This window comes from Piliocolobus tephrosceles, chromosome 9 (genome assembly GCF_002776525.5).
Source record: "Piliocolobus tephrosceles isolate RC106 chromosome 9, ASM277652v3, whole genome shotgun sequence".
Taxonomy (NCBI): domain Eukaryota; kingdom Metazoa; phylum Chordata; class Mammalia; order Primates; family Cercopithecidae; genus Piliocolobus; species Piliocolobus tephrosceles.
In genome coordinates, this window is record NC_045442.1 from 36,373,009 (window position 1) to 36,389,051 (window position 16,043).

The 16,043-nt window shown below is 50.9% G+C and overlaps 1 protein-coding gene across 1 annotated transcript; it reads right to left on the reverse strand.

Annotated features, from left to right (window-relative positions):
• Positions 1-11,894: 11,894 nt before the first annotated feature.
• Positions 11,895-14,580, reverse strand: FRAT1 (FRAT regulator of WNT signaling pathway 1). The gene has a single exon (XM_023206312.3). It carries the CDS (start codon positions 14,362-14,364, stop codon positions 13,525-13,527), a length of 840 nt encoding a protein of 279 aa, XP_023062080.1. The 5' UTR covers positions 14,365-14,580; the 3' UTR covers positions 11,895-13,524.
• Between the last annotated feature and the right edge of the window lie 1,463 nt (positions 14,581-16,043).

The window sequence follows — 16,043 nt, forward strand, 5'->3', positions numbered from 1 at the left end:
TCAGGGTCAGGAATCGCGATGGCTTTATAACAATACTTGAAAACTAACGACACGCATACATTTTCTTGTTATGTGGAGGAACTTAGTGAAAGTGGTGCTACAATTGCTGTGCAAAGAAATTCCAGAGGGGAGAAGAATGTAAAAGTTTGGTGGCGGGTGGGTTGGCATTGCCCCTTTATCCCACCGATTCCGTGGCTGGTGAACGTGGGAGATGTGAACTCCGGTTAAGGGACTGGAGGGAGGTGAAGAATTTTGCAGGTGGGAGAGTTGGATTTGAATGTGGACTTGTAAATGACCTTGCCACCTGTGGTCAAGGTCACGGTTTGCTGTGGGCTTCCTGGGAGACCTTACTCACTGGGGGTCTTTCTCTTGCTCCAAGAAGAGCCCTGTCGGTGCTTTACCACCACTTGGAGTCTCCCGAGGACACAAACAAGCAGAGAGGGATGTGTAGGGAGAGTTCTTTCCTGTTTTCTGTGCTTTCCTCGCCGGCTTCCAGGACTCCCGGTAGGCCACTCATGGCCATGCCAGGAACTTTCTCAGAAACAGTCATAAACAATCTCTTGAGTCTCTCTCCTGTCCTCCCAGCTGAGCTTTCTTATTCCACCCTTTCTGGTGTCTGTAGGAATGCGTGAGAGACCCTGGACGTTTTTCTGCTCTCTTCTGGCCCTCCATGGAGCCATGGGCCTCGGCCTTGGCGGTTCCTCACCCGCACTATTTATTTCCTCCTCCTGTGCCAGCCCTTCTTTTGTGTCTGAAACCGGTTTTAAAATGTGACTCTCCCAGAGGAGAAGCCGCTGGCTGTACCCTTGTGAAACTTGACGGCGCTTTTGTAAGGTGCCACCCCAAAACTTTAAGGTAGCTAAACCAATTTTTAAAAGATTCAATGGCTTGTTCATCCTCCAGATGTAGCTATTGATGTACACTTCGCAACGGAGTGTCTGAAATTGTGGTGGTCCTGATTTATAGGATTTCATAATTAAAATGTCTGCTGAATAAATTTGGCTTTTGTTTTGGAGCACGGTTTGGCATTTTGGTGGAAGGTGGGAGAGGGGCAGAAAAGCATATAGGGATGTTCTTAATAATGGAGCCGGGCGCGGTGGCTCAAGCCTGTAATCCCAGCACTTTGGGAGGCGGAGACAGGCGGATCACGAGGTCAGGAGATCGAGACCATCCTGGCTAACACGGTGAAATCCCGTCTCTACTAAAAAATACAAAAAACTAGCCCGGTGAGGTGGCGGGCGCCTGTAGTCCCAGCTGCCGGGGAGGCTGAGGCAGGAGAATGGCGTAAACCCGGGAGGCGGAGCTTGCAGTGAGCTGAGATCCCACTGCACTCCAGTCTGGGCGACAGAGCGAGACTCCGTCTCAAAATAATAATAATAATTATTATTATTATTATTATTATAATGAAGAGGGCACTTGGACTAAATAGGGGGACCTGGACAAACGGTTTGGGCCAATGCCGCTGGGCACAGAATCCTAGTGGAGCCGCAGTACTTGAGTGCTTCTGAGTTTTTGTTCCACAAGATCCGAAAATTAAGTCCAGGTTTTTAGCAGCTGCAAGATGGGCTTCCACTCCCTTTGTGGAAAGACGAGGTATTCTAGAAATGCTTTCTGGGCTGGAGAGCAAAGAGGTCTTGAACTCTTGAACTCAAGTGATCTGCCTGCCTCAGCTTCCCAAAATGCTGGGATTAAAGGCGTGAGCCACCACACCTGGCCCCTGCCTTACCCCTTCCTTGCCCAGCTCTACTAACCAGCCCCCAGGGAACCTCTCCTGCTCAGCACACTCCCAAGGCTGGGGCTGCAGAGGAAAGGCTGATGCTCAGTTGACTCAGCCCTTTCTGCTCACCTGCTGTGTCATGCTGGGCAAGTCAGACTCTTGAGTTTTTCCCTTGTGATCTGTAAAACAATAGTATTTAATAGGGGAGTTGGAAGGGTTAAATGAGGACTTGAAGGGGATACTTCATTGCTCAAAAATTGATAGCTGCTCATTCTTGGTACTACCACATGGCTTTATGTGCCATGAGGTAAGCACTATTTTTCCATCTTACAGATAAGGACTACAGACAATGGGAAGAGACCTACAGGATCTGAGTGTTTCTCTGCTTGCCTAGGTAGAGAGGGAGCTGATCCCTGTTATGGGCAGGCACCCTGGTTCCTGGTTGGCACCTTTTACAAGACCTTTTTTTTTTTTTTTGAGATGGAGTCTCGCTCTGTCGCCTGGCTGGAGTGCAGTGATGTGATCTGGGCTCACTGCAACCTCCATCTCCTGGGTTCAAGCGATTCTCCTGCCTCAGCCTCCCAAGTAACTGGGACTACAGGTGCGTGCCTCCACACACAGCTAATTTTTGTATTTTTAGTAGAGACGGGGTTTTACCATGTTGGCCAGGATGGTCTCGATCTCCTGACCTCGTGATCCGCCCACCTTGACCTCCCAAAGTGCTGGGATTACAGGCATGAGACACCACACTCGGTTTTGTTTTTGTTTTTGTTTTTTTGGAGACATGGTCTTGCTCTGTCCCCAGGCTGGAGTGCAGTGGCATGATCTTGGCTCACTGCAGCCTCCACCTCCTGGGTTCAAGCAATTCTCCTGCATGAGCCTCCCAAGTAACTGGGATTACAGGCACCCGCCACCACTCCTAGCTAACTTTTGTATTTTTAGCAGAGATGGGGTTCACTGTGTTGCCCTGGTTGGTCTCAAACTGCTGACCTCAAGTGATCCACCTGCTTTGGGCTCCCAAAGTGCTGGGATGACAGTCATGAGCCACCATGCCTGGCCCTACTTTGCTTTTTACAATGGTGAAAGGTAGGAATTATTGGTGGTAGAGCAGAATCAGAACTCAGGGCATTTAAGTTGGTCCTCTTGCCTCCTGTCTGAGCCTACACACAATGCTCTTCTCACACACCCCACCTCTTTCTACTGATCCAGCCATTTGCAGAGCCTATGGAGAGCCTGGGCCTGGGGAAGTGTCTTTGTCTGGGAGGCAATGGCCATTTCCAGGGTGCTGCAGCTTGGGATAGCCTATTCCTAGTATTCTTAGCTCAGGAATGATTTTGGCTAGGATATCCCTAACCCCTTGTAGTGGAAGGGCACAGAGTTGAGACAACTTCGTCTTCTGAAGGGGCCTGTGCCCATGTTGCCCTGATAACATTCTGCAAGTCTCTAGCCTAGAAGGACCAGAGCAATAGGGAAATAATAAGGAGAAATGGTGTGTGTGTGGGGGGGGCGGTGTTTGGAGAGTTAGGAGTTTCACATGGGAAGTTACAAGGACAGAAGCCTGGTGCCTCATAAATGAGTAGGAGTTGGAGAGGGTTCAGGGCTTAAGATAAAGATTTGGCAGTTAAGACTAAGGGGGTGGGATGGGGTGGGGCACAGAACGGGGCCTGGGAGATGGGCAGTAGTAACCCTAGCTAATGTGCAGTAGTGCCTGCCATGTGCCAGGCTGTGTTCTAAGCACCTTTTTTTCTTTCTTTCTTTTTATTGACAGTCTCACTCTGTTGCCCAGGCTGGAGTACAGTGGTGTGATCTCAGCTCACTACGACCTCTGCCTCCCAGGTTCAGGTGATTCTCCTGCCTCCAGCCTTCCAAGGAGCTGTAGCTACAGGCAGGCACCACCACACCTGACTAATTTTTTTTTTTTTTTTGTATTTTTTTGGCACAGACGGGGTTTTGCCATGTTGTCCAGTCTGGTCTCGAACTTTTGACCTCAAGTGATCCACCCGCCTCGGCCTCTTAAAGTGCTGGGATTATAGGCATGAGCCACCACACCCAGCCTGTGTGTGCCCGGCCTGTGTTGTAAGCACTTTACAAAGACCCAACTCATCAAATCTCTGTGGGAGGAAGAAGACTACACAAAATGAACAGACAGAAAATAAAAGTAGAACCAAGAGAAGCCAAGGGAGACTAGGGTGAACAGTAGAAGTGTGGAATGTATGTGGGTCCACATGTGCACATAACACAAACACAGCTGTATCTGTAATCGCTATGTATATCCTCTGTAGTCAGGCCACAGAGGTCTGGGGCATATGGAATCAGATCTTATTCAATGACTTTCACTGTCTTTTTTGAATCCTGAAGTTAATTCTCAAGTTCCCTTCATCAGCACCCTTAAGTAGCGTGTTTTGAACATCTGCACTGGATTCCTCCCCTCATTAGCCCAGCTGAAGAAAAGTACTATTTATGGTTCATCAGCGAAAGGGGTTTGCGACTTCAGTGTCTAGGAAAGATTTTCAGGAAAACCTATAGGAAACCGTTTTTCACCAATCTTAGGCTGTGGAATCTAAGTTAGACAGTTACAGAAATGGGCAAAAGGCAGGGCAAAGGTAACAGGATGATAACCAGCTCTTGCTTTTTTTAACCCACCCAAATCAATAAGTCAAACAAACTGCCTGGGCAGCCTATCAAGTGGGGGTTGTGATTTTACCTGCTATGAGTCAGTTAACAGTTGATAAGGGGGAGCACTTAAACTCTTTGCTATCAGTTTTAGTTTTCATTCCATTATAGCGTCAGCTACAAATAATTCATTCACACAAAAACAACAGAAACATATCCAGCCATCCCAGGCATGAAGGATGCTTTCAGCAGCCAATCTGTCAGGTTCCAGCCACACTGTGGCAGGACAGTTAGTAACATAGGGAGCTGTCGTGTGGCATCCACAACCACAGTCCCTCTAAGCCCTGCCCTTCAAACCTGCCCTGGCGGAGGACCCCATACCGTCCCACTCCTCCAGGAACTTAGACCTTTATAGGACCTTCCCTTTGATTTCACCCTTTTTTTTTTTCTTGAGATGGTGTCTCGCTGTGTCACCCAGGCTGGAGTGTAGTGGTGTGATCTCAGCTCAGTGCCACCTCTGCCTCCCGAGTTCAGGCGATTCTCATACCTCAGCCTCCTGAGTAGCTGGAACTACAGGCGTGTGCCACCACGCCCACCTAATTTTTGTATTTGTAGTAGAGACGGGATTTCACCATATTGGCCAGGTTGGTCTCAAACTCCTGACCTCAAGTGATCCACCCGCCTTGGTCTCCCAAAGTACTGGGATTACAGGAGTGAGTGAATCCTTCCCTTGGCCATTTTCCCTTTTTAGCTGTAGTCCCTCTTTTCCCATCTTCAGACTTGTGGGCACCACAACGCATCATCTACGTCCCAAGCACCCCACTCCTTTAGCCTCTGCCAGTCTGTTGAAATTGCCCATTTGTTTGCTCTGCAAATATTTACTAAATACCAGTACCCTGGCGGCTGTTGCTAAATGCAGCTATGTTGCAGGCAGTGGCCTAAGCATTTTTACTAGCATTAGCTCAATCCTCACAACAACCCTATGAGGGGGGGACTTTTTTTTTTATCATCGGACTTTGCAACTGAAGGTAAGGTTAGAGAGGTGAAGTTACCTGCCCAAGGTCACAGGAAGGAGCTTTCAAGGAAGGAGCCAGGCAGTCTGGCTCCAGAGCCACGATTTTGCAGCTATACAGTACTGTAACTGAGGCCTACCAGTTTTCTTTTGGAAACGTCTGGTGTTTTCCTCTTCCTTATCGCCTGGGTGCCTGGGAGCTGTAGCAGCCATTCAGCCGATCTGGCTGACCATCAGTGTTTCCTTTCAGCTCCAGACCACTCCCCATGCCATGAGGCCTGACAATCTGCCTAAAACATCCTCTTCATCTTGCCACTCCTCTTCCATCACAAAATATATAATCTATTGGGGAAGAGAAGACATTCACATATGAGTCCCTGAGATAATTCTATAATGACAGTAAATAAAATGTGAGAGTGAGAATGAAATGAACTTAAAGGCCACTTCCTGTGAAGAAATTGCACAGTTTTCTTTTTCTTTCTTTTTTTTTTTTTTGGAGATGGAGTCTCACTCTGTCACCCAGGCTGGAGTGCAATGGCATGATCTCAGATCGCTGCAACCTCCGCCTCATGGGTTCAAGTGATTCTCCTGCCTCAGCCTTCCAAGTAGCTGGGACTACAGGCACATGCCACCATGCCTGGCTAATTTTTGTATTTTTAGTAGAGACGGGGTTTCACTATGTTGGCCAGGCTAGTTTCGAACTCTTGACCTCAGGTGATCCACCCGTCTCGGCCTCCCAAAGTGTTGGGATTATCAGACCCGGCCTATTATATGGTTTTCTCAGTGCAGATTATAGATAGGTGTGGACAGGACAGGCAAGTAGAACTTGAGCATTTGAATTTTGGAAAAGGATTGGTTTTCTGATAGGAAATGGGGGAGTTAAGAGCTGTGGCCCCAGGCTGTCTTCACTGCCAATTGCCAACCCTATCCTTTGTGATATTCCTGCTGCCTCTATTCCACCAGTTCCAATCCTGAGCTGCTTTCCAGGCTTAGCTTGGCTCTACCCGTTTTTTCCCTCTCTCTTTTTAGACACCCATGCTGGAGTGTGGTGGTGTTATCTTGGCTTAGTGTAACCTTCACCTCCTGAGTTCAAGCGATTCTCCTGCCTCAGCCTCCCAAGTAGCTGGGACTACAAGCATGCACCAGCACGCCCAGCTAATTTTTGTATTTTTAGTAGAGACAAGGTTTCACCATGTTGGCCAGGCTGGTTTCGAACTCCTGACCTCAAGTGATCTGCCTGCCTGGGCTTCCCAAATTGTTGAGATTACAGGCGTGAGCCACTGTGCCCGGCCGGCTCCACCCTTATTCTCTTTTTCTACACTTCCCTTAACACTGACCTATGCAACTGGGGTGCATGATCAGAAAACTGGTCTGACCTTCAGAAGAAACAGGTTTGTGCCTATTAAGAGATATTGAAAAAGTCAGTAAGAGGCAGGGTTTTCTGCAGAAGACTCTTAAGTGGCCTTAATGCAACATCTCTCAGGAACAATGTTCTGTTTTGTTTATTATTTGCTCTTTGGTTCCCATACTATTTGCTCTTTGGTTTTAATTTAATTTTCACACAACTCTTCAAGGTGCTCTACCCTTACCCACATTTTGCAAATGAGTTCATTGAGCTTACTGAGCCTGTTCCATATCACACAGCCGAGAGTGGAGGGCTGCCTGCAGAGCCCCTACTCTTACCTATTATATCTTTTGGGTAACACTGGTAGGGACAGGTCAATTGCTCTCCCTTCAGTTATGATGGAAAACCAGGAGGAAACTACTCGGAAGAGTTTTGCCCCTTTGCCTGCACCAGTTTTCACAGTGTTCAAGTGGAGTGCACCTCGGAGTGGAAACCTCTCTGAGCTTCCATCTCTAAATGAGGCGGTAGCACCAGACTGCTGAAGGCTGAGCTCTCCGGGGGCTGACGGTCTGTGATTACTGAGCATTGGTAGAAGTGGGGGCTAATTGAGTGAGTTAGTAATTTCGTTGCCAAGGTAACTCTTTCCTGATTGGAAGGAAGGGATCACAGGTTTCAACACAGACTTTGCTAGATAGGAAAGTGGTGTCTGATCTTTGCTCCAGGTTTCTGCATCTAAGCTGGAAAAAAGAAAGAGCAGAAGAGGGTAAAAATTGAATCCAAATATTGTCAGATGTATGCCTAATTTAGATTGAAATCTTGGGGTGGCAGACTCTGGAGTTCTCTGTGAGGTGTGGCATTCTTTTCTCTAAACCCCTTATTTGCCAATGTATGTGTTCACTTTGTTTCATTTCATTTATACCTTTGTTCTCTTATCTCACCCAGGCCATTTTCTATTTTTTTTTTTTAGACGGAGTCTCACTCTGTCGCCCAGGCTGGAGTGCAGTGGCCGGATCTCAGCTCACTGCAAGCTCCGCCTCCCGGGTTTACGCCATTCTCCTGCCTCAGCCTCCCGGATAGCTGGGACTACAGGCGCCCGCCACCTCGCCCGGCTAGTTTTTTAATATTTTTTAGTAGAGACGGGGTTTCACCGTGTTAGCCAGGATGGTCTCGATCTCCTGACCTTGTGATCCGCCTATCTCGGCCTCCCAAAGTGCTGGAATTACAGGCTTGAGCCACCGCGCCCGGCCCACCCAGGCCATTTTCTGTGGCCAGCTGTCTTCATAGGATGCTGAACATTTTGTAAAGAAATGGCATTCCCTAACTCAGCCTAGGAACTTGGAGCACAATTTTCCGGGGTTCCGATGGCGGGGTAACCAATTTGGGCAACTGCAGAAATGTCATTCCCATGGTAGCCTATGTGCAGAGTTGTGCAGTGAACAATATTGGACCATGTTTGATGATATGGAGCCATTGGAAAGAGCCCTGAGTTAGGAGCTGGGAGACCTAGGTTCTAGACTTTGCTAGGCCTCTGGCTTCATAAACAACATTGGTAGGTCATTCTGCCCTGCTCACTTCCTTGGACTGTTTTTCCACCTATAAAATGGTCTAATATGACTTTTATTTATTTTTTTTTTTGAGACAGAGTTTTTGCTCTATTGCCCAGGCTGGAGTGCAATGGTGAGATCTCGGGTCACTGCACGCTCTGCCTCCTAGATTCAAGCGATTCTCCTGGCTGAGCCTCCTAGTAGCTGGGATTACAGGTGCCCACCACCACGTCCAGCTAATTTTTGTATTTTTAGTAGAGATGCGGTTTCCCCATTTTGGCCAGACTGGTCTCGAACTCTTGACCTCAGGTGATCCACCTGCCTTGGCCTCCCAATGTGCTAGGATTACAGGCATGAGCCACCACATCTGCCCCAATATAACTTTTATTTATTTATTTATTTATTTTTTTTGAGACGGAGTCTGGCTCTGTCGCCCAGGCTGGAGTGCAGTGGCCAGATCTCAGCTCACTGCAAGCTCTGCCTCCCGGGTTTACGCCATTCTCCTGCCTCAGCCTCCGGAGTAGCTGGGACTACAGGCGCCCACCACCTCGCCCGGCTAGTTTTTTGTATTTTTTAGTAGAGAGGGGGTTTCACCGTGTTAGCCAGGATGGTCTCGATCTCCTGACCTCGTGATCCGCCCGTCTCGGCCTCCCAAAGTGATAACTTTTAAAATACTTTATGTAAATCCTGGCTGGGCGAGGTGGCTCACACTTGTAATCCCAGCACTTTGGGAGGTTGAGGCAGGTGGATTGCTTGAGCCCAGGAGTTTGAGGACAGCCTGGGCCACATGGCAAAACCTTGTCTCTATAAAAAGTTTTAAAATTAGCCGAACATGGTGGCATGCGCCTGTAGTAGTCCAATTACTCAAGAGGTGGGAGGATCACTTGAGTCCAGGAGGTAGAGGTTGCAGTAAGCTGAGATCTCACCATTGCACTCCTGGGTGACTGACTGAGACCCCATCACAAACAAACAAATGAACCCCACACTTTATAGAAATCCTGACTTACTACAAAAAATAGATTTTGGGGTGAACAGTAAAACTTGGCAGGATCTAAAAAAAAAAAAAACAGGCCGGATGCGGTGGCTCACGCCTATAATCCCAGCACTTTGGGAGGCCGAGGCAGGCGGATCACCTGAGGCTAGGAGTTCAAAACCAGTCTGGGCAACATGGTGAAACCCCGTCTCTAAAATTATACAAAAATTAGCTGGATGTGATGGTGGGTGCCTGTAATCCCAGCTACTCGGGAGACTGAGGCAGGAGAATCACTTGAACCTGGGAGGCGGAGCTTGCAGTGAGCCAAGATCACACCATTGCACTCCCACCTGGGCAACAGAGTGAGACTCTGTCTGAAAAATAAATAAATAAAATAAAAAATAAAAACACAGATGGTTACTGGATTATAGTGTGTTTAGAGTGCTAAAGTGCCTTATCTTGAGAGGCTTTAGTTTTTTCCAGTTTTCCTTTTTTGGGAGGGGGTTGTACTGCATGGGCCCTAAGGTTGAGTCTGACCTTAACCCGTCATTCTTATTATAAGAAACTATGCACAGGCAGTGCAGTGACATCAAATCGTAGCCTATTTAAGGATGGAAAGCCCTGGATTGCTCATAACCCCTTGACCTTGGATAAATCCCACGTCAACTAAGAATGGGAACTGGGGACTTCAGAGCTACTCCCCTACCAGGGGACATCAGCACTTGGCCACTTTCCCCTCGTGCTCAGCGCCCAGAGGTGGTGCCCATTGCACTCTGGGGGCTCCTTTTCCTCAGTTTGTATTAGAGCCTCCATAGTTACCCTTCCCATGCTGGAGAACACTGGACTGAGGCCCCCACAGCCCTTTCTGGGCATGTCCTGGGAAATGGCAGGCTTGGTGTGTGCTGAAGGTAATCCTCAGAGACCATCAGCATCTGAGTGTGAATTTGAGAAAATGGGGCATTGAACCAAAAAGGGAGTTAGAAAATCAGGACTCAAAAGTCATAGAAGACTCTAGAAATCAGATTTGGGATCATGGCATGCTCTTGTTTTGTAGGAAAATGAGGTCACTTGGGACACAGTCACCTGGGAAGGAAGGGGTAGGGATTAGATACTGTTTATCTCTAGCATGTGCCAGTCACCATATGCCTTTTTTTTTTGAGGCAGGGTCTTGCTCTGTCACCCAGGTGGGAGTGCAGTGGCTCGATCGTGGCTCACTACTGCCTCAAACTCCGAGGCTCAAGCAATCCTCCTGCCTCATTTATTTATTTATTTATTTATTTTATTTATTTTTTTGAGACGGAGTCTCAGTCTGTCGCCCAGGCTGGAGTGCAGTGACTGGATCTTAGCTCACTGCAAGCTCCGCCTCCTGGGTTTACGCCATTCTCCTGCCTCAGCCTCCCGATTAGCTGGGACTACAGGCGCCCGCCACCTCCTCCGGCTAGTTCTTTTTTTGTATTTTTTAGTAGAGGCGGGGTTTCACTATGTTAGCCAGGATGGTCTCGATCTCCTGACCTCGTGATCCACCCGATCTCGGTCTCGGCCTCCCAAAGTGCTGGGATTAGAGGCTTGAGCCACTGTGCCGGCCTTATTTATTTATTTTTTTGAGACAGAACCTCTCTCTGTCGCCCAGGCTGGAGTGCAATGGTGCGATCTTGGCTCACTGCAACCTCCACCTCCCAGGTTCAAGCGATTCTCCTGCCTCAGCCTCCTGAGTAGCTGGGATTACAGGCGTGCATCACCACGCTCAGCTAATTTTTGTATTTTTAGTAGAGACAGGGTTTCACCATGTTGGTCAGGCTGGTCTTGAACTCCTGACCTCGTGACCCGCCCTCCTTGGCCTCCCAAAGTGCTGGGATTACAGGTGTGAGCCACTGTGCCCTGCCATTTATTTATTTATTTTTGGAGAGATGAGGTCTCACTATGTTGCCCTGGCTGGTCTTGAACTTCTGCGCTCCAGCAGTCCTCAACTTTAGCCTCCGAAAGTGCTACTAGGATTACAGGTGTAAGCTGTCACGCCTGGCCCACCTTTTAGTTCATCATGCCGGTTGTATGGATGAGGAAACTGAAGCCCCAGAGGTAGAGCAACTTGTCCAAGGTTCCCTTCCCACTTTAGAAGTGGACTTAAAATCTGGGTACTCTTTCCTCAGAGGGAGGAAATTAGCTCCTTCCATGAGGGAACAGACTGAAGTAAGTCAGAACTGTACGGATAGACATGGGCTGTTATGTCACTGCTTAGGGACAGAATGGTATAAATGTGCCAGGGGCAAAGAGAGGAATCTTTTGTAAGTTTCCACCCAGCTTTCCTACCACCAGGCTTGTGTTGTGAGCAGAGCTCACAACAAATCAAGAGCTGCCCCAGCCTTAAGGCCCACCTTGTGGAACAAGTGCACTTAATGGCTATAGTAGAAAGAAAAGAAAAAAAAAAAAAGATAAGCCTCCCAGTCTGCAGTGACTGGCTGATCTGATGTCCTTTGCTAATAGAGGCAGCTTTATAACACATCTCCATCACTGACTAGTAATCCAAAAGGCTCTGAGGTTTTAACGAATGGGATTGGTCCAAAACCTGACCTCACTTTCATTTAATTTCATGCCAGCTCTAATACACACCCAGCTGCGGAGACCTTGTCTAGCTAGTGAGCTGCTCAGACACAAAGGCGCTCTAATTACCATCCGCAAGCCAGGCTGACAGGGATTTCAAGTGTTTTCATGTTTATGGAGATCAGAGAAATGTGTTCTGTACATCTTTTTCACTGATGGCAAGTATAAAATAAAACCAAACAAAAAACCCGACACATTTATTAAAAGCAGGCATTTCAGTTAAAATCCTATAATCAGGATAGCCACAATTCCAGACACTCCGGTGCGAAGTGTAGATATGTCAGTAGCCACATCTGGATGATGAACAAGCCATTGACTATAAAAACGAGAACAACAACACAGTCTCAGCGCCTTTAGAGTGAACAGTATGTTCCAAGCACTTCACCATGGTTCACAATGGCAAAGCCTGCAGCTTCTCCATTTGGAGGGTCACATTTTCTACTCGGTTTCCTGCACTTACAAAGGCCAGCTGGCATGACTGGGGGAGGGGCAGAGGGAGGAAATCAACTCCTCTATCCAGGGAATTGCAGCTGTTATTGCAAATGGCCCCGGAGAGCCCATTATAAGCTGCTGTGCTAGGCTGTGTGTCCCTGGAGTGCCCATCACATGGCGTCTCCCTAGACCCCAACCCAGGCCCCCAGGATCCCAGAGCCACCCGCTTGAGTAGGACAGCAGAGCCAAGTGGGAGAGGAGGAACCCAGGGCTCTGTCTCGGGAGTTTCCGTGAAAGCCCGGAGCGCGGCCAGGGGCGGTGGTCGCCTAGGGAAGCAGACGCCCAGCACGTCCGCGCTTTCCCACACCCGCGGTGGCGGCGGCGCGCGTGTCCTCAGGAGACTCCAGCACTTGCAAAAAACACTGCGCTCTTCTCCGAGCACCGGCAGAATCCGGCTACTCTGTCCCGCAACCCAGCGCGTGCCCAGGAAACAGTGACCTTGAACCCGAGGAGAGGCGGGCCGGCTGTGAAAATATACTTTAGAGAGCGCATGGGGTTCACTCCGGGCCTCTCTACCCTTCCATCACCATTCAATACCCCCCGCCCCCACCCCCCGTCCCCACCCGTGTCGTACAGCCTTTCCCCCACCACTCTGAGAAAGGCAGACAGTTGCAAAGAGAGCGCAGGGGTTAACTGCTATTCAACCCTCAAAGGGTCCCTTCATGGCACCGCGTGTTTGGTATTAAGCAGCACCTCCAAAGACACAAGATGGTTTTTTTAAGTGTCGAAAATATTCAAGTGTGGCGGTTTGGGGTGCACCCTGAAATTATCTACTCATGTTCCCATCCCCCAAAGTGGATCAGGAGCCAGCCCTGAAAAGGTAAAGCAAGTAACTGGCATCATCCTCAGTAGTTCCGGCGCACCGCGATCCGGAGAAGCGTGAATTGTGGCCACATGGTCGCGGGGCTGGAGGGCACTGAGAGGCTGCGCGGAACTGCACGCTCCGCGGCTAGGTCGGGTCACGCCAAATAAGGAATCCTTACTGACTTGTAAGCGGGGTGCGCTCTGTAAAATCTGCCTTACAATAGGGCCAAGTCCTGCATTTCAAATATTTTGACCCTCAACCCCAGTTACCCGCGAAACATTCGCGATTTTTCTGTTCCTCGTCTTTAGCTTTTTTCTCCCGCTTCCAAAAGCCAGAGTTCTCCACCAGCCTGAGCAGAATTGCAGCCCTCAGGGGAACCCCTTGCCCTCCAGTCTGAGGCTGGCGCTGTGGCCACCCCGGGCATGTTAGCTGCCAGGGACAAGAACGCCGTCGCCAGTTCTGAGCTGCGCCCTCCCGGAGGCGCCAGGGTCACTGCAGGCCGCGCGAGGGCTGCGAGGTGAAGGGGGTTCATGCACCGGGGCCGACAGAGGTCCCAGGAGCGGGCGTTGGGGAAGCTTTGCACGTAACTGCAGCCGTCGCGAATGAAGCCTTCGCACGGCTTCCTTGATGAGGTTTCCAGAGAGCACTAGCTGCTGCAGGAGCCGGTGCGGGTCGTCGTCGCCTGTGCGGGTTTCTGGTTGGGACCCGCGTCGCTGCTGCAGGCGGCGGGAGGCGGCGGCGCCCCGGAGCCATCCTCGCCGGCACGGACCCGACAGCGGCTGCCGGACGCCCTGCTTGCCAGCATCCGGAGGCCCATCAAAGTTGGCCTGAGGGGGCAGTGGGGACAGCGCGCTGGGGCCTGTGGCGAGCTCCGCCACGCAGTAGGGCGCAGCGCGGCCCCGCACGCGGCCGCGGTCCCCCAGGGCGCAGCGCAGGACCCCAGGGGGCGCCGGGCCCACAGTCTCAGCCGACGCGCGCAGCAGCAGCAGCGGCACCGCCGAGGGCCTGGCCTTGTCCGCCGGCACCGCCGCAGCCAGGGGCCCCGGGGCCCGCAGCGGCGCCCCCGGGGGCGCGCACGGCGAGGCCGGGCTGTCCTGCGCCGCGTCCAGCTGCAGCGTCTCGCCGATCTGGGCCACCAGCCGGTCCACCTCGCCCGAGCTGCCCAGCGCCACCGACTGCTGCAGCAGGAGGAAGCTGTCCTCCTCCTCTTCCTCCCCCTCCGCCTCCTCGCCGGCTTCCTCTTCCTCCTCCCTCCGGCACGGCATGGCCCCCTGTCCGGGTACCCGGAGCTGTGCGGGCGTCGCTGGGGGCTCGGCTGCCGGCGGGTGCGGTGGGCCGCGGCGGAGCGGGCGCGGAGCTGAAGACGATGCCCGGGCCGTGGCCGGGGCCGGAGCCAGGGCCGTGGCGGACGCGGAAGCCGGAGCCCGCCAGTCACTCCAGCCGCGCGCCTGCAGCCGCGGGAGCCGGAATCCTGCCGGCTTGGGTTGATTTGTAAACAATGGGTGACGTCGCGCCGGGCCCTACCACCGCGCCGGGGAGGGGGTGCTGTGCCGCTGGGGGATGGGGCTTCTGCGGGACTGGGGGTCTGGGTGAAGCCGGACTGCCTTCTGAGCTCCTTCGCTCAGGGTGCTGTCTGCAAGGGCGCCCTGGGAACCTGATCCTGGCTCACGCAGTCGGGCGCGATTGGCATTTCCAGAAATGGACACCAGCGTGGACCTTGTTGGTTTCTTCCACACACAAGCAGACACACAGTAACACACACACACCGACCCACACACCCCTTCTCTCCGTGCGTCAACTCAACCGGGTTTTAGCGTTTGCGCTGTCCGGCATGCGGGTGTCTGGTGAGATGGAAAGGAAAGGGAGTCAGGCTAGGGATTTGTAAGATTAGGGAAACGAAACTGACGGAAATGGAAAGGAAGAAGGGGACCTTGTCCTGCGATGGAGGTGGCAGAGTTGGAAATGGCAAAGAAAGGCCACAGGTTAATGTTTCTTGATCGAGATCCTGGGCGGATGGGGGCCTGAACTGGGGTTGGCATTGCTGGAGAGGAGGAGGTTGCTAGTCTTTATTGTTTGTTTGTTTGTTTTTGAGACCGAGTCTCGCTCTGTCGCCCAGGCTGGAGTGCAGTGGCTTCATCTCCACTCACTACAACCTCCGCCTCCTGGGTTCAAGCAAATCTCCTGCCTCAGCCTCCCGAGTAGCTGGAATTACAGGCTCCCACCACCACGCCCGGCTAATTTTTGTATTTTTAGTAGAGACGGGGTTTCACCATGTTGGCCAGGCTGGTCTCAAACTCCTGACCTCAGGTGATCCACCCGCCTCAGCCTCCCAAAGTGCTGGGATTACAGACGTGAGCCACCGCACCCGGCCTAGTTGCTAGTGGTTTTTTTTTTTTTTTTTTTTTTTGAGACAGAGTTTCGCTCTTGTTGCCACAACCTCCACCTCCTGGGTTCAAGCAAGTCTCCTGCCTCAGCCTCCTGAGTAGCTGGGATTACAGGCATGCGTCACCATGCCCGGCTAATTTTGTATTTTTAGTAGAGATGGGGTTTCTCCATGTTGGTCAGGCTGGTCCAGAACTCCCGACCTCAGGTGATCCACCTGCCCCGGCCTCCCAAAATGCTGGGATTACAGGCGTGAGCCACCGTGCCCTGCCCTTTTTTTTTTTTTTTTTTTTAATTGAGACAGGGTCTCCTTCTTTCACCCAGGCTGGAGTGCAGTGGCACGATGTTGGCTCACATCAAAGGAGTTTTATTCATAAAAGCCAAAAGTGAAATGGCCCAGGTGTTCATCAACAGGTGAATGGACAAACAACCTATTGTACATTCACACAGGATGATGACAGAAAACAGTTCAGCAACAAAGAGGACTGAATATTGCTGCATGCAGTGACATGAATGAAGCTTAAAAACAGTATGCTAAGTGAAAGAAGCCAGATAGAAGCAG